Source organism: Conger conger, chromosome 2 (assembly GCF_963514075.1).
Source record: "Conger conger chromosome 2, fConCon1.1, whole genome shotgun sequence".
NCBI lineage: Eukaryota > Metazoa > Chordata > Actinopteri > Anguilliformes > Congridae > Conger > Conger conger.
Genome location: NC_083761.1, coordinates 67,732,356 through 67,750,650, shown reverse-complemented (window position 1 = coordinate 67,750,650; position 18,295 = coordinate 67,732,356). Strand labels below are relative to the sequence as shown.

Below are 18,295 nucleotides of genomic sequence, written 5' to 3'. Positions count from 1 at the left end.
GATGGGTTAATTATAGGGCACAAATTATGTCAGTCTGTTTCAACTTTAAGCATGTATGGAACATAATGTGATGTAGATTAAAGCTTGATTTCTCCTCTAAATCTTGGCAGACAGTTTGAAAGAATCCGGCTTCTAACTGGAGCCAAGATGTCAGCTGTGTAAACGTAATCTGAGCACAGGGCTCAATATGGTCATGCTTTCAGAAATGAGACTTAAGGGGTGAAATCAGAACATACTTTATTACTAACATTCACCCCAATAAGAGCAGACTATTTCCAAAGGTGAAATCTAGCAGCAAGAAGTATCCATTCACAACAGACATATGACCATTTTCTTCTGTGCAAAATGAAGTTATCGGATGAACTAAAAAGTAAATCAAGGCAATCAAGTCTAATATTTGGCTGCATGGCCCATCCATCCATCCAGTGTGGGGTCTTTTCTAGCCCAGAGGTCCCTCTCCCCAGCATGTCCTTCGTTATGAAATGATGGGAATTTAATCAGAGAAATGAACTTCAGAATCACATCCAGTAAGCTGAGCATCATTAATAATTCTCGTAATAGCAAAAATGGCTGTCAGCAGTGATGGATGGAAATGATAAAGATAAAATTCTTGGGAATGAATCATTTAGACTGCAACTGGCATACAATGACATGATTGTGTTTGTAGTGTAGTGCATCCCCGGCTCTTAGGAATGTACGGTCTTCAGCATCTCTGTCACATCTAACAGCTTCTCCCTTGGCTTCCCCACCACGCTCCCCCTCTTCATCTCCTCTGCATCGATCTTCTCCCAGTCTGAGAAGGACACTGGATTCACACCTGTAAAAACACACACTTGGTTCGTATTTCCAAATAAAAAGCAACATCAAGACAGAATTGAAGAGTACAGGGAGGAAAGGTGACATACAAATCAGCCATATATCTTTGTTTTAACTGACAAAACAGGCCGTGTATTGTGTGGATGATGAATTTACAGAGCATTTGGCGCTGGACTAATGCAGGCTTATGTCGTACAGTGAAACTGCTGTACCTCGCTTTTGTAGGAGAGGAGTGACAGTTTGTGATCCTGGCTTTGCAGTGGAAATGTCCAGGATGCCCGTCTCTATGTCCTGGATAAGCACCCGGGCCGTGTCAAAGCTGTCATTCATGGTGGTGGCGATGACACCCGTGGGGCCACGTTTTACCCAACCACTGCAATACAAACCTTGAGGGGTTGAGACAAATCACAGAGGGGTTGAGACTAAATGAAATGAGTGGAGATCAGTCCAATGAATCCGCTTTTACTTACAGCACTTTAATACCCAAGAGCAATTTAAAAACTGCACTGTAGTGCCAACCAGGTGATTTTAGGATGTAGGTACACCACTTGAATGAGTATGAAAAAGTAATTTTGAGAAAAAACATGAGAGGTCTACAGTTAACAGCAGAACTAGCACATCTGTTCCACAAACATAAACTGTGGTCCTTTGTGAGAAGCATAGCATTTCACATATTCAGAAATGAACTTTTCCACAAAGGTCAGAATGGTACCTTTTTTCCTTATGCTTCCTTGTATAAGTGCTAAATGTACCTAATAAATACAATTTCATCTTGCTGTGTGGACAAAACTTAGACACACAATGAATGATTTAGAGGTGATTACTGTTAAACTCTGGGAGCGGGTCTCAGGTTTGGGTTTTTTGTAAAGCTGCTTTGTGGCAATCCTAAGTTAAAAGTAAAATTGAATTGAATTGAATTGAATTGAAGAAAGCCACCTCACCTGAGGTCTTCAGTACTCTGCCCACTGCATTTGGGATGATTGCTTTGTGAGGGTCAAAGGGCACGGCGGGGTCAATTGGCAGGCTCTGGTACCCAATGCTGCTTATAACCATACCGCACTCAATGTCTTCAGTTTCGCCAGTCGCCACAGCCCGAGCACCATCGCCTGAGCCCTGGGCACAGAAGACCGAAACAGAGAGATCAGCAACATGAAGCGGCAAGTTCAGACACGGACAAAAGGCTACATGCTAACACACTGACAGGAATGCACACAAACAACACAGCCCTGCCTTAACAAGTCCTTTTGAATGATGCTTAAAATATAAATGTTTTTCTCTTTGGTAGAAAGTATTATCTTGTTTTAAGCTCGATAAGTCTTACGATTACAATGAAGTGACAATTGAAATGCTTACCCCATTGGCAAATCTTGAAGAGTTCACCACAATGGCAATAATAGTAATAATAATAATAATAATAATAAACTTCCTCCAAAAAAATGCATCTCAAAGTACTTTACATAAAGAAATTAAAATGAACATGAAAACAGGGATAGAATGCAATAAGACAATATAATATGTCTTATTTAGCAAGACATTTATAGAAATAAGATTTTAAGTTTAAATATGAGACTAAAAATACTTTTTTTTGTTTTTCGAAGTGAGCCAGGCGTATTGCCACTGACTGTAGTGCATGTCATTGGTTACCCACCGCTTGTGGGATCTTCTGGTCTGCCCATGTGACATTTTCAGTGGCATTGGCATTTGTATATAAAATGGTGGCAAGAGGGCAACCTTTTTGTATAAGAATCAAAATGGCTGGTCACAGCTGTGTGCACTGGAAAGTGTAAATACTGTAATTGGCATGTACTGTAACAGGTCCTCCGTACCTCCAGACGGTTGATGCCCAGCCGGATGCCTGCGGTCTGGGTCAGATCAGGGGTGGGCAGAACCTCCACCGGGCTACGCAGGAAGCGGAACCCCCACTGGCGGGAGGTGGACCCCTCGCCCGAAGGGGCTTCCCGCACTGCCTTCATCATCAGCTCTGTCAGCCTCTTCCTCGGCCTGGGGAGGTCTGAGCACACACGCACGCCCACGTTACGTCACACACGCACGCCCACGTTACGTCACACATGCACGCCAACGTGAGGTCAAAGCATGCCCGCGTGAGGTCACACATGCATGCCCACGTGAGGTCACACATACACGCCCATTGAGTTATTTATAAATAAATGAGTACACAACTGAGAGTTTAGGAAAGAGGCTTGGGAAAGAGCAGGCAGGACAGCTGTTGATGTTTGTGGTGTTTGTGTGTGATTGCTATTCTATTCACACTAAATTTGCTTGGGAAAGGTCCAATCAACAAGAAGCTGAAAAAAAAGTTGTTCTTGCCAAGTATTACATTTCCATCAGACATAGATGGATACACAGATGTATTGTAACAGATATGGACTGTTCAGAAGTAACGGGCTGCAGAAATATTTGTTCCCTCAGCGTTCAATGTTTGATGCTCCAGTGGAGCTGTGCCGTGAAAATAAAAAACACATTTCTTTTTGATTATTATTCTGTGTTTATTACTGAGATACACTCTTTACATTGTGTTAGATGCAATTTTGTACTTCCAGTAGTTTGAAGACAATTTTGAATCAAAGATTCACCTAATGTGCTATTGATTCTGTACGCAACCATTACCATAAAGCACATTCCTCAGGAGAAAAACTATCATTGAATGATCGTTCTGCTGGAATCGGTCATTTCCCCATGTGATTATATATAATTAAGGTAGGTGAGAAGAAACAATGGGGTAGGTGTTGTAGCCCAAATAATTTTGTCATGTAGCCTGCAGCCTCACTGTGTTCCGAACAGAACACGAGGAAGCGGCCGCTTACAAAATAAACTGCCAAGTAGATCGGATAATTTAGGCCTACTTATTTTTTGAAAGCTAAAATATCATAATTGCATGCACGCCACCTTTTATGGCTTAGAGTGGCTCCACTTTTACAAAGGCCGTGACTGGTGGTTGATACAGGCTTGAAATGATATCTGATTTCCAGTAACAACTGGGGGAGGGTGAGGAAGGACGAGGGGGGAGAGAGAGAGAGAGAGGGAGGGAGGGTAGAGAGAGAGAGGGAGAGAGGGAGATAGGGGATGGGATAGAGAGAGGGAGGGGGAGAGGAGGAGGGTTTGAGGGAGAGGGAGAGAGGGGATGGGAGAGAGAAAGGGGATAGGAGAGAGAGGGTGGGGGAGAGAGGGAGAGGATTTGAGAGACAGGGAGAGCGAGAGGAAGATGAAGGTAGAGCTACCGGCAAATGTATGTGTGCAGACGCCAGCAACAAGCAAAGGAGAATAAACTGGAACATGACACTACTGTATTTCGAATAAAAATTAGTTGCTCTATTTTATATTAGTCACAATAATTAATCCCATGAATCTCCGACGTCTTCAATGTAGGCCAATTTCAGTGAATGGATTTTGAGTAATTGATTTTATGAGATAAATGATTGTATTATATTGTAGCCTAAAAAAATGTTGTCATGTAGGCTGCAGCCTAACTTAGACTCACTGAGTTCCGAACCGAGGTTGCTAGAGTGGGCGGGGCTTAGGAACGGGCAATTAACCGATATGTCATTTTCACCACTTCATCGGCGAAGCTACAGCTGATGCACCAGCAAATAAGAATGTGGAGGACCAACAGGAAATGCGACCAGACTCGGGTAGATTTGAATTATTTTTCATATTTTCTCATTGTGACGGTTAATGGGTTTATAGCTGAAGGATAGACGAATATTTGAAGATTCCGAGTCTGCGCTCATCATGAACATAATACTGTTATTCTCCATGGCCTGCTTAGCTATTTAGGACACAACGTGCCTTAAGAGGGTAAATGATTGCTTGAGACATGAAAAGCTTGTCGAAATTGTGTGGTTGGAAAACCAGCATACATAGAGGGCCCCCAGGATCGAGGTTGGGAACCACTGCTGTAGACCTTGCTCGTTATCAGCAAGTGAGATGAAATACTGACGTGGTCAAGGCTGTCGGAGTCAGAGGATCAGTGCCAGGCTTCAGGGACGGTTACGGTTTATTCAAATACATACGTAGGTCTATGATATGTGTAAATCTACAGCACATATACATATGGTAAAAAATGATTACATACAAATACATCAATGTAATATTTCATGCAGTATAGCTGAAGTATATCCGAAGTATACAGTATGGTATAAAAGTAGTCATAGACTTTTTTTAATTTTTAAATATATATATGTTTGCAAAGTAGAAACAACCCTGAAAATCGCCTTGTCTTTTCATGGCGGGGAAACCAATATGTGAATTGTGTTCCTGTTTTCCTGTCTGATTTCAAAAGTCTAGTCACAACTCCAGACCCCTTCCACATATGTGTCGGCAACCTCTGAAGGCAACAGATTACCCATTTGACTCTGCACCCTTACTTAAGTCACCTGGACTACTGTACTGCAGAACAGAGCAGCGCATCATTACAGGTAGCCTGTAGCCATGCAAAAGCTGTTAGGTAGCAATGTGGTGGAAACATTTGATTGCCCTGGCACAGTCAGGATTTGAGTCTAGGCTCTGGGACCAGATACAACACTGTTCACAAGTTCTTAAACCAAATGTATACGGGGACCCCATGGACTTCTCATCAGGCCTCTCTTTTCACTCTAGTCCCCTGCTCCCCACCTTTATGCTCTTACCTTTCAGTACTTCTGCAATGCCTTTAAAGTCTGCAGGCACCATGTCTGGTCTGGTACCAGCCAGGTTCACCATCTCTCTGAGCTCCTGCGAGGGAGGGTGCAATGAATGGACAACAACGCGGTCAGCAGCACTCAAAAGATACCCCAGTTTACTAATGCAGTGGTGATGAACCTGGCGTGGCCCCCTTGAACATAATTTATCAGTCCACCACCATCTCTTAATTTATGAACAGACGACATTAAATACGCTTTCAGGTAAAAAGAGTGCGGTGACATTTTTGGGCAGATCAGGCCGTAGACTTGGCCGTGATTAGGGAACCCATGATTTTCCAAGCTGCTTGTATTTGGTGAACTGGAGGGTGATGAAAAATCTATACATTCAAAAAGGTTCCCCAACAGATGAAAGATTATAATAATGCTGGAAAACCGAAGGGTAAAGACTACGGTAATACCATAAAAACCTTTCGGTTTCCACTTTCTGTTCAGTTTGTTTTTCTTACATGTACAACTTTATGCAGGGCTTCCAGTGATAAATTTTTTCTGAAATAACCTTCATCTCTTTTTATCAAACAGGGCTTGAGGCGTGCTTCCTAACTGTGGCATGTGGCATGATTGTAACTATGCCCATCTCAAGTGGTTTGCTTACATTGTCAGATGCTCATTTGAAAGTCACTTAGGTTAAAAGTGTTTGCGAAATGCCAACATTGTAAATTGTACAATTTTGGAATTTCGTGAATATATTTATATGATGCAGGTATAAATCACTCAATAATCAATATTGGTTCATGATCAATCATATTGGTGCTAAACTGGCCTGTTTCAGCCCCCAGATTCAGAAATGGATGGGAGCTGTGAGCTGAATCTTAAGTGATGCGGTTTTTCTGTCTATGTTCGGCACAGAACTGTAACTTCATCTGTAGACCACGGCTGACGTTTCCAAGCTACGAGATTAGGCTGTACATAACCTACTCTGATTTTTAACAGTTATCCTTTTTCATTGTGTTTTTGTTCAGACAACCTACTCTACTCTACTCTGCTACCCTGGAGCTACCCTGCACAAACAGCCCTGAGATTTCTTGACGCTGGAAAACGGATGGGAGCTGTATGTGTTGGCACCTGGCAGTTGTCAGCTTACCTTGATGGTAAAGGCCACCTGAAGGGGCCCGCGCCGGCCCACTATCAGAACCCGACGCACCCTACTGCCAGCCAGGGCCTCTAGGGACGGCTGTGTGATGTCTGTCTTCTGTACAGCAGATGGACACAGTGAAGAACCAGACTCAGCTCTCATACAGCACATCCCATGTCAACTTCCTCATGCTTGGTCATATCTTAGGAGGAGCCAATAATTACCGACTTGACTTGCTACAACTTATTGGAAGCAAGAAAATGCATTAAATATAATTTGCGGTGAAGTGATTGACATTGAAGAGATTCCCATTCTCATTGTCCGATGCACAAAGTACCTTTCCAAAGAATGATTACTCGACACATGATTCGGCAGCCACATCACAGGGTAGTGTTCAACGGCGCAGTACAAACGTGCTAGAGCAGGGGTGTCCAGCTTATCCAAAATGGGCCGCTTTTGGTGCAGCCCAGCACCTCATTCAACTAAGTATCAAGTGTCTCGGTGCTGGACTAAAACAAAAACGTGCGCTCATATCAGCCCATATCAGATAAGATTGGACACTCCTGTGCTAGACGGTTAATAAAACTGTTCGGAGGAAATGTCCTAAACACATTTAAACATTAACGGATAAATAATGAAAACTGAATAATGGAAACAGCTGCACAACAGATGGCATGCGAATCCAACAGCACTGAAATTTGCCTACAGCACTGTACTGTGCTGCCTCCAAGTACTCTGGAATGTTTGTTTGGGGAACTGTCAGGAAAAAAACATGTTATGACATAGCCTTGCATTTTATTATGACTATGCCAAGGCAGCAGCAATGTTGTGGAAAATTTCTGATCAAAAGTATTTGTGACTTGAAGCGAAGAAAATGAACAAGTGTTCACATGTTTTTCTATGATAATGTGAATGATTCCACATTCTTTTCTATATCTTAATCAGAAAAAATAAAACAAATAATATAACATATACTGTATATGACCAATTGTCCAATACATATGCTGGGATTCAATCAATATTGTCTTTAACTTTGACTAACGATGGAAAGAAAGATTATTTTCCCTCACAAGCACAGGCTCAGAAATCACTCAACTTGATTTTTTTGAAGAGAATGTGTGATGCTTGCATTTTTGTGTCTTACGTACTTCACGACAATGCTGACTGAATACAAGCCTCAGTCTTCTGACTACTGTGTAATTAAATGAAGTAATTCATCAAAATTATTATTGGGTTGCGGATTATTCAATGGCTGCATACTGTACATTAAACCCATGAACTGTAAATATTATGCTTCATTAAGAGATTCTAAAAGTTCTATAAATCATGTGGTTTACATTCTATGAAAATGATCCATATTACTAGTATGCTGCCCTATTTAGGGCAAGAGTGGTGGGTGATTAACAGTGAATCAACGAGACATTTACAGTATAAAATATAATCTACCATGATGGGATAGCTAAAATGAGTCCATCAGACAGCATTTGACCAACTTAATACCAGCACAAAAATGAACTGACCATGAAAAATACATTCTATGAAAAATATATATTCACTTTCAATTGCTGGTGTTTAAGTTTTGGTCTTATTTCCATTCAAGACTGAAAGGGGGGGGGGGGGGATTAGAAACATTTGCTTGCAACATCATTGGCACACATCTTCACACAGTAGTTAAACAGCTTTCTTCTGCAATCATATCAGTAGACCTTCACACAAATATACCACACCAGCCCAATAGAAGTTCCTGTTCTCACCGTTAAAATGTCAAGGGGAGAAAGCAGTATTCTGGCCACATCTAGAGCCACATTCCCCTGGCCCAGAATAACTGCCGTTTCATGGCTCAGGTCGGGACACAGCTGGACACAAAACAGAAACCCAGAACATGTGATGTCATGCTCAATATCTGCTACTACTCTAATATCAAGAGCTATTCCACAAAAATTGTGTGGATATGAGATTTGGGGGCAAACTTACGTCTTTGTTGCAAGGGAGCCCATTGTACCACCCCACAAAGTCCTTAGCAGAGTAAACCCCCGAGAGATTTTCACCCGGAACCCCCAAAAGGCGGTTCCCCTCAGCTCCATAGCTCTGCAAATATGTCACACGGACACACACACAAAATCAGGACTTATGAAGGCTGCCCAACCACACCCTCAAGCTCAGTGCTTTCCTGTGAGTAAATAGGAGAGATGAGACCTCACCAGCACAACAGCATGATAAGCCTGCTTCAGCTCTTCCACACTCACGTCCTTTCCCACAGTCACGTTGCCATGGAAGCAGCAGCGTTCATGCTGAGCAGTCTGAGTGAAAGTGTTGATGACATTCTACACCATGAGACACAGGGAGACAGAGACAAGACAAGAGCAACACAGTTGGACCTCAGTTACCTTATACTCCAGGGCAGTACTTTATTGATGGGCATTCAGAAGTACATGAAGGAAAGGAATTTTCCTGGTCCTCTGCAATCTTAAGTGACGCGTTTTTTCTGTCTATGTTCGGCACAGAACTGGGACTTCATCTGTAGACCACGGCTGATGTTTCCAAGCTACAAGATTAGGCTGTACATAAGTCCATAACACTCTGGACTGGACAAACTGGATGCGGTGCATGCGAGTGCGCGTATGTACGCGTGCACACACACACCACGCACACAGGCTAAGCACAATACTGTATCAGAGACATGCAACTTCTGAGGAATCGGTGCATGTCACAGATCTGTGCAGAGCACAGACTGCTGAAGGGCTCTCAGAGCAATGAGCAGTGCACGGGAGAGCAGACTGCAGTATGACCTGGAGAGCAGAGCCGGGCCATAATTACCCTTCAGCTTCCATGATAAAATGCACACTCTACTAGAAACAAACCCAACCTAACCCAGGCCAGGCCAACCTAACTTAGTGACACTGACATCCATTGCAGATGAAATTCACCTTTTGTTTAAACTGACATTAAAGATTACAAGAAGGAAGAAAGGGCTTTTACCTTGACTTCTGGGTGGTCAGGTGCCACACCAAATCGCACAAGCCCGAAGGGTATGGGCAACCGCTCATATATATCTACCTGCATGGCTGGATGAGCCTACAAAAGGAGAAGAGACAACTATCAGTATGTTTATCATGGAAAATGGCTGTTGGTGACCTGGGATCTATTTGATTAGACTCCTCGAATAGGTAATCAAATTGTGATTTTAGAACTTGTATGCAATGCCACTATAAATGTAGACAACTTTTCCTGCTATAACTTTTTAAATTAATGTAGTATTCTTCAGTACAATAGATATAAAGTTACACTTTGCAACATTGCAGCTGCTAGGTACCTACAAAAACAACAGGGCCAAAACAGAATAGATCTTGCATAGATAGAACCAAACTTGTGCCATCACAAGCAAGGAAATGAAGCCTGAAGATACTGAAGATGCTCTCTCACTCTCTCCTGTCCTTCACCACTCCGCAGCTTGGGAGTTTTAAGATGATATGTCGTAAAAAACGGAAATGAGCTGAAGCTAAATCTGGTACAATACATCTAATGGCAACATTTATGTGTAATATTGTACATGGTCCCTTACAAATGAATTAAAAAAAAAAGTATCATATTTTTCTTTGTTCAAAACAAAATTTACGAGTGGTCCTGACCTATCCTAAGAATCATGTAAACAAACATTCCATTAATTTCCTATGGAGAGCCTTGCAGCCTTGTTCTTGTTAATCTGATTGGTCATCTATCTGTCAGAACCCACAGTACCAATATTGTATTATAATGGCCTCTTCATTTAGGAAAGTTTTCAAAAGTTACAGTAAAAGCGTTTGTTGAATCCAATGTGGCACATTTTCCTTTCATACGAAAAAAGAGACATTTATGATATGATTTTCTCTGCCCTTGTGAAGACTATTGCAGGAATTCTCACTTTCAGTAGGTGCTGTGCTGTGTAGAAGCCTGCAGGTCCTCCACCCACAATACACACCCTGGGACAGGAGCTAGGTGTACATGCCAGCCTACGCAATCCTGTGCAAAACAGAACAGAATCAATTACATTACATTACATTAATGGCATTTGGCAGACGCTCTTATCCAAAGCGACGTACAGTTGATTAGACTAAGCAGGAGACAATCCTCCCCTGGAGCAACGCAGGGGTAAGGGCCTTGCTCAAGGGCCCAACGGCTGCGCAGATGTTATTGTGGCTACACCAGGGATCGAACCACCGACCTTGCGTGTCCCAGTCATGTACCTTAGCCACTACAATACAGGCCGCCCCATTATGGTCCTGACACAGGTAAACCAGCTAATCTTTCATACCATGCAAAGACAAAGGTATGACTCTATCAGACTCCCAAGCAGACAAGTTTTCGAGGTGAGTGAAAGTGAATCTAAGCAGACTAAAAGGGATCTTTTGAGCAAGTTATTTCAATATCACAAATCATCTGCAATGAACCTGGCAAACATCTAACACGGGTTATAATCTTATCACTTGTGAAATTATTTTCATTAATACAGTGTTTTCATCGAAACGGGCAACTCTTTCCAAATGTTTCAGTTAAATAGGAAAAAATATGAACCGCAAACAGACAATTCACTTCCCGTTCAACAGATACCCACATCCGTCACGTGACATACCTCGTGTAACTGTGTACTGGGTACTCACCACTGGTTATTGTAGCCCTTGAACGATTTGTTAATAGTGTTTTCATCGTTTTGAACCCGAACACTCTGGACGTATTCATCTCGACGTTTTCTTATGGAATTGGTTATTTTCAAATGCAGTCGTGTTAGTTAAACATTGTTTTTACTCGTTATAAAATTCACTACCAACCGTTTTTCACGCACTGAAGCTCCTTTTGCTAACGTTAGATAAATATAGTCATATTGTCTAACGTTGTTGATTGTGTAAGTGTTCTAGCTAGCTACCTCTAACGTTATTGCAACAGATATGTAAGAACTTGCTAGCAAGCGAAGTTACCTTGTTTGTTGATTGCGGCACTTGGCTAGTCTAATGAATGAACGTTGCACAGCTAGCTATGGCACTGCAACTTAGCTAGACTAGCTAATGTAGCTAACTACTTTGTCCTCGCTTGCTACAGTTAAAGACTTGCCTGCAAAGGCGACTAACGTTAGCTAACCAAGCGGACGACTTTCGGTGTGGCCAGCTAGTTAGTTCCAGTCTATGTTTGTAATAATTTTAATAATTCAAATAACCGGTTAGCTAACAATGTTATGCACGTAACGTTAGCTCATTACGTGAGTATATACTGTACTAACCCTAAAGATATGCCTTATATTTTCTAAGACACTTGTCCAATAATTCGTTTAAAAAAATGAAGCCGTTCACGTTTGCTAAATTGTTTTACCGTCCCGCGCGTGTTCAGTCCTGTAGAAACAAAAAGCATAAATGATAGTTCCGCTTTCGTGTGTTTTAGACTTTGTGCTGTCCTCGACATGTTGACATCAGGCTAGTCCACACGACTCACTGGAGATAACACCAGTGTAGTTGACACCCTCTCTCCCTCATCAAGGACATGTGCTTTGCTATTCTAGTTGCTGTGCAGTAACTGTAGTCAATGCCTCTAGAAATATACAGTCCCCTCAAAAAGTATTGGAACAGCAAGGCCAATTCCTTTGTTTTGTAATACATGAAATACACCTAGATGTGTTAAACTACCTAGAGCATAGCACCTTTGGTATCAGACTACACAATTTTTAGGTGAGCAAAAGTATTGGAACAGAGAGTGTTTAGGTAAAAACAAATAACATTTAATATTTGGGAGCGCATAACTTGCTTGCAATAACTGCATCAAGCCTGCGACCCATTGTCATCACCAAACTATCGCATTCTTCTTTTGTGATACTTTTCCAGGCTTCCGGGTGTTGGCAGTGTGTTTTAGGTCATTGTCCTGCTACATGATGAAGTTCTTCCAAATTAGTTTGGACACATTTTCATCCTGCTGCTACCATCAAAAGTTACATCATTAATAAAGATTAGGGAGCCCACTCCAGAAGCAGCCATGCAAGCCCAAGCCATGACACTTCCTCCATCGTGCTTCACAGATGAGCTTGTATGTTTTGGATCATGAGTAGATCCCGACTTTCTCCACACTTTGGCCTTTCCATTTTGTAGAGGGTTAATGTCGGTCTCATCAGTCCATACAACTTTTTCCAGAACTTTTGTGCCTCATCTCTGTATTTCTTTGCAAATTGTAATCTCGCCTTCTGATTCTTACTACTGATAAGTGGTTTGCATCTTGTGGTATAGCCTCTATATTGCTGCTCTAGTCTTCTTTGAAAGGGTGATTCAGATACCTTCACCCTTGCCCTGTGGAGACTGTTTTGGGGGTTTTCACAGCTCTCACACTGTTTGTCATCAACTGCTGTTGTTTTCCTTGGTCAACCTGTTGCTCAGTATGCTAGTGGTTCCTTTGTTATTCAGGACATTGTAGTTGTAGAAGCTATCCCCAACGCTTCAATGGCTCTGATCGATTTCCGCTCTTCAAAATGGCTTGCTTTGGTCTTCATGCTGGTTTATCTTTTCTAACACAAATGTAGTCTTTACAGACAAAGCCCAAGGATAAATCCAAGAGTAGACATTCAGAACTATTTATTGTTTAACCAGTAAATCTAACAGGACACATCTGGGCAACAAGAAACACCTGTCAGTCACATGTTCCAATACTTTTGCTCACCTAAAAATTGGGTGGTATGATAGCAATGGTGATATGTTCTAAATTGTTTAACAAATCTTGATAAAAACATATCAGGAAATAAACGCTGAAATTCGGATCTGTCATTTGATGTACATATTTTGACCTCAAACTCAATTGTATTTAGTGTGTAGCAAAAATAATGGAATTGACCTTGCTGTTCCAATACTTATGAAAAGGAGTGTAGATATAGCCTCATCTTAAAATAAATTAGGGATGTAAAATATGGAAATTCTGGGACCAACATCAATAACTCATATTTGACTGACCATATTGTGTGAAGCTGATACTTTGTGCTGATACTTTGTGATACAAATGCAAACTGCGACAAAATTTCCACGTTCATGGAAGTAGTAGATACACACATCAACTTTTGAAGGACAATGTGACATTTTATTTGTACAAGAAAACATATAAACTTGCTGAGCATGTGCGTAGAAAAAAAAAAAAAGGTTCAGATGATCATGATTTGGCTTTATCATAAAATTTCTTCAGTCAGTCAAACTATTAGCCTCTCTACCTACGAGAGGGCCTAACATTCAGGGAGAAGCATAGCTTTCTCTTGTTTATGTTGTTATTGTATTGTTTGATTTTTAGTTAAAAATAAAATGAGATGTGGGCCCTCTTCCTTCACTTTAAATCTTGCTAAAGCTCAGAAGACATTCCAGAAGATGTTTTCTGTTCAGCTACACTCAGCACACTTTCACAGCACAAAATGTATTTTCCTACAGATAAGCCACTGAGCATGGTGGACCAGGATGTGGTGAACGTTTTTTGAGAAATGACAGACTTTTGCTGACATTGATTTCTGATATTTGAGGTGACTGACGCACACAAAACAAAGTATAACGACACGCATCCCACACACTATTAAATGAGGTACTGAAATTGCCATTCTGGAGATAATAACCCTACATGACATAAGCAGTGGCTAAGACGTCTTACACAATACTGAACAATTAACAGCACATAGGACATCAATTTGTTGAAACTTTGAGAAAGAAAAGCACAAAGCTGTCATCTAGCCACCATGTGTTTGAAGTAATATTTATAAGATAGGAAAAATGTAACTCAGTTATTGGAATACGTCAGTCGGTTACTGTGTTGGGGGCAGAGGTGGTGATGCCCCTGATTTGGCTGGGTCGGCCTGTAGCTTTTTTTGGTCTGTGAGGGAACAGGAAACCGAGAGATTAATTCAACCACTACTCATTATTGAGGACAAAAGGTATATCAAAGACAAAGAATAAACAGACAGCAAAATTGAAAGCAGGGATGTTCAGTAAGTTTGATGATATTGATGCTAAAGATTTTTAATGGAAATTCCATCAGTAGAATGGACATGAAGGGTGTAATGTAAAAAATCGGCGACACATTATCTGACTCACACTTTTGCACCACCACACCAGTACACCAAGGAAGATACCGACCACAACTGCGCTGGTTGTCACGCTCAGAATGAACAAGATGTGTTGCAGACTATGAATTCTGTTACAGTCTTTTGGGTCCTTCTCTAAATGGGGGAAGGAAATGACAAAAGATCACTTTGACAAAAGGCACTGTCTCAGTATTTCATTAGAGTTTCTAATTCCTTTAAAGGCATGTGTATCTCATGCTGTGCATTGCCTTTTTTGGTCACAGTGCTGGAAATTGAGATATTCATACCTGTGCAATCATACACTGCACTGATACCACAAATTGCCTTATCATCTACTGTACATCTGCCCTTTATCCAGACTATCCCTCTGAAATCCATGCTAGAGATGCATGTGTTTCAGCAGCGCTCAGATAACACACTGACTGAATTGGTGTGATTTGATAAGTTAGACCCTCATACCACAGTGTTGTGAATGTGGTCACTTCTTGGTTGCTGCTCACATCTGAGCTGACACATTTGTTTAGAACTGACAAGGGTTTTCTAGGACATGCTCAACACACAATACTGCGCAGGCAACAATGCTGAATGAGCAGCTGATCTAATGCAGAAGTAGTTTTGAGGAGTTCCTAGTAACTCCAAACTACCATATTCAACCTTGGCTAACTCTCTGAAATGCGTTTCCCTGTGTACCTCGGATGATGATGATTGTGTCCCTGCTCTCGTATCTCAACACTTTCTGAGATGCCACGTCACGTGTGCTCCACAAGCAGTAGTAACCGTCCGTGTCATTCACGCCCAGCTGGGACAGCTGTAACATGTAGTCACAGCATTCACCTGCCACAGACAGCCTGTGCTTGTATAATCGGTTGATGGTGATTTTTCCAGTAGGCGTTGATATGTATAGCACTTCCGTTTCCTCAGAGAACCGTCTTTTCAAGTAGAGCCCTGTTGTATTTCCCAAAGTGGTTCTACATTGTATTTCAGCTGTGGAATTCACCTTCATGAGAGAAATGGCATTTGGGCTCTGGGAAACCTCAGGTGAGTCTGGAGAGAGGAGAGGTGACAGTACATGCAAACGTATGTTAGGCCAACACAATTCAATATATTTTTGTGTAATTCTCACATAATTATCTTTTGTTCTTCTGATTTTGCATTGAGTTATATATCTACATTACATGACAGTTATTTAGCTGATTCTTTTATTAAAAGCTACTTACAGTTGATGTTGACCCCCCTGGAGCAATGTGAGGACCAATACCTTGCTCAAGGACTCAACAGCCACACTGATCTTATTGTGGCTACACTGGGGCTTGACCCACCAACCTTTCTAGAATCCAGTCAAGCACCTTAGCCACTAGGCTGTAGTCCAGACACAGAACACAATGACTTGTTTGAAATACTTTCTAAATATATGAATATTAAAATGTATAAATGTATAAACCAGGGCATAAAGGGTTTAGTGCATCTGCCTTATCAAGTTAAGTGTTGTGGAATGTGTTCATTTTAAAAGATGTATGTTCAAAATGTATGTTCATCACTGACAGGGTATGAGTCATCACACCTGTCTCCATCAAGCACAAAGTTATGTTCAGAAGATTCACACCTCCCCCCAAAACTTCCGTCCACACTCTAGCTTCTGCTTTTCAAATTGTTCTTGTTTGCAAAGGAAATCTATGTTTGTCCAAGGCCAATGCTTCTTTCTCTTGCAGTTGCCTCTTGTGAATTATAAATAAATACAGAAGTTTCACAATGAATGACAACGTCTGATAAAAGCGCCCGTCTTTCTGCAGAGATACTTCTACATATGATTGCATAGCTGGCCTGATTCACCTGATTAAAGTGCTGTAATTAACACTGTCCAAAGCATATTACAGTGTCCACCTTTCCTCAGAGTTAGGCATTTTGTCATCACAGAGACACAAGTTTGGCTATTTATCTATTGACAATTCAAATGTGCCCTAGAACCTCTTTTATTCTCTGCATCTCTTTGGAGTGATGTTGTATAAATCTAATAAAATATAACCTGTGAACCCATTGTGTTAAGCACACTTTTTGTTCTGACATAAACATCCAGGGTGATGTCCTGTACTGTATACCGCTGCATCTGCAAACAGAAATGTAATTGCCCACACGTTTGATTCCTCACAGTGAAAGATGCAGTGTGCACTGATCACTCTTACCTGCCCTTGTAGCCCCGACTGGAGTGGAGAGGAGTCCCAGCACACTGGTCCACAGTAGAGCCTCCATTCTGATACCTGTGCCCAACGTGTGTCTGGTCAAGGCTCTGTCTCGTGTTTGCTTCACATCACAGGTAAAAATAAATAAAAAGATAATCATTTCCCCCGCCCCGCTACTGCATTCAGGAAATGTGGTTTCTCTTCTGTTTTTTCTGCTCTGCTCTGCTTGCTGTTAAGTATTTTCAGCGGCTTCCTGCTGCAGTACTTCAATGAGTTTACTGAAGATTAGGCAAATGTTGGGTCAAATCCAAATTTTAGAATAAAATAAAGTATCATCAAAAGGTGTCATAGCTCTTACTCAAAAAGGAAGGATTATTCATAAAATGTATCAAACATGCCGACGGTATATGAACAAAAATGAACATAAATCAGAGAACAGGTATATGAACAGAAATCTAACAGCATAAAATTCATTGTGGTTTTTAAGTCAAGGAAGTGTTCCAATTCAAACAAAAACGTGGCAGACGTGAGCATGCTGAAAGCCTTTTTGTCAACTTGTTTATGTATCTGTAGGAAACGAAAACGTGACTATGCGTTTTGGGGAGTGCACATGCACAAACACAAGCCAACAAGTATAATTTTCCAAAATAATACATAAATATTATGTTTTACAGTCATACATTATAATCCCACTCATCTAGTGCATGTTTGATAACAGTAAGCAAAACAGGAAACAGTAATATATAAAACATGTTTAATTGTTACCATAAAAATATGTACAGTCCCCTCCAAAATGATTGGAACAGCAAGGTCAATTCCTTTGTATTTGCAATCCACTGTAGACAATTAAGTTTGAGGTCAAAAAATGTTCATCAAATGACAGATCTCAATTTCAGCTTTTATTTCCTGGTACTTTTTATTTAGGTTTGTTAAACAACTTAAAACAAACCAAATTTTTAGGTGATTATTGGAACAGCGAGTGTTTAGGTAAAAACAAATAACACTTAATATTTGGGAGCACATAACTTGCTTGCAATAACTGCATCAAGCCTGCAACCCATTGTCATCACCAAATCACCAATCATTAAACTCACTTTAATGGGGGTGCTGGATGGCTAATTTGGTTAAGTTGACACACTATGGTACATGAATGAGCCTCCCAGTCTCCTGTTGATCATGTCAGTGGTGACTGTGCTATCTAGCCTTGGGTGCCTTGTCTTGTCTTGTACAGTCTCTAAACTCAAAGGCCCTTAAAGCAGCCTGCCTTAATTAAACCATTGCGGGAAACACTGCAATGCACGTTATGGGGCCTTTCCCACTCTGCTGCACCTTCAGCTCAACCTAGTTTAAACACTGATGTTTATTCAGCTCCTCTCCTAAACAATCAATTTGTGCTTATCAAATAAATGCAGCACAGCCTACTATATTTATTACTGTATCATCAAGCCATTTTGTGCACCGCCCTATC

At 41.2% G+C, this 18,295-nt stretch overlaps 2 protein-coding genes across 6 annotated transcripts; both read right to left on the bottom strand.

Moving 5' to 3' along the window:
* Positions 1-220: 220 nt before the first annotated feature.
* On the bottom strand, positions 221-11,964 carry fdxr (ferredoxin reductase). 5 transcript variants are annotated; one of them, XM_061231550.1, is made up of 13 exons: positions 11,541-11,964; positions 11,226-11,315; positions 10,490-10,587; positions 9,568-9,663; positions 8,790-8,912; positions 8,563-8,676; positions 8,343-8,444; positions 6,598-6,705; positions 5,463-5,547; positions 2,643-2,827; positions 1,758-1,929; positions 1,029-1,202; positions 221-817 (listed from the first exon to the last, which is right to left on the bottom strand). In XM_061231550.1, exons 2-13 carry the CDS (start codon positions 11,302-11,304, stop codon positions 687-689), a joined length of 1,467 nt encoding a protein of 488 aa, XP_061087534.1. In that variant the 5' UTR covers positions 11,305-11,315; positions 11,541-11,964; the 3' UTR covers positions 221-686. The 5 variants fall into 5 exon arrangements, with proteins under 5 accessions (XP_061087534.1, XP_061087533.1, XP_061087537.1 ...); XM_061231549.1 differs by having other exon boundaries at positions 11,226-11,964; XM_061231553.1 differs by lacking the exons at positions 11,226-11,315; positions 11,541-11,964 and adding an exon at positions 11,198-11,218.
* A 1,682-nt stretch (positions 11,965-13,646) lies between these two features.
* On the bottom strand, positions 13,647-17,055 carry LOC133122293 (uncharacterized). The gene is made up of 4 exons (XM_061232201.1): positions 16,831-17,055; positions 15,341-15,694; positions 14,661-14,785; positions 13,647-14,439 (listed from the first exon to the last, which is right to left on the bottom strand). The coding sequence occupies exons 1-4, from the start codon at positions 16,985-16,987 to the stop codon at positions 14,347-14,349; spliced, it is 729 nt and encodes a 242-aa protein (XP_061088185.1). The 5' UTR covers positions 16,988-17,055; the 3' UTR covers positions 13,647-14,346.
* Between the last annotated feature and the right edge of the window lie 1,240 nt (positions 17,056-18,295).

Bases quoted from the DNA above. Each gene is read 5' to 3' on its own strand.
- fdxr (XM_061231549.1), bottom strand. From the start codon at position 11,304: ATGAATACGTCCAGAGTGTTCGGGTTCAAAACGATGAAAACACTATTA. The intron at 8,913-9,567 runs GTAAAAGCCCTT...CTCATGGTGTAG, and splicing joins CTGACCACCCAGAAGTCAAG to AATGTCATCAACACTTTCAC. The intron at 1,930-2,642 runs GTACGGAGGACC...TTCTGTGCCCAG, and splicing joins TGGGCATCAACCGTCTGGAG to GGCTCAGGCGATGGTGCTCG.
- LOC133122293 (XM_061232201.1), bottom strand. From the start codon at position 16,987: ATGATTATCTTTTTATTTATTTTTACCTGTGATGTGAAGCAAACACGA. The intron at 15,695-16,830 runs GTAAGAGTGATC...TCCTCTCTCCAG, and splicing joins AGTCGGGGCTACAAGGGCAG to ACTCACCTGAGGTTTCCCAG. The intron at 14,786-15,340 runs GTACACAGGGAA...TCCCCCATTTAG, and splicing joins CACAATCATCATCATCCGAG to AGAAGGACCCAAAAGACTGT.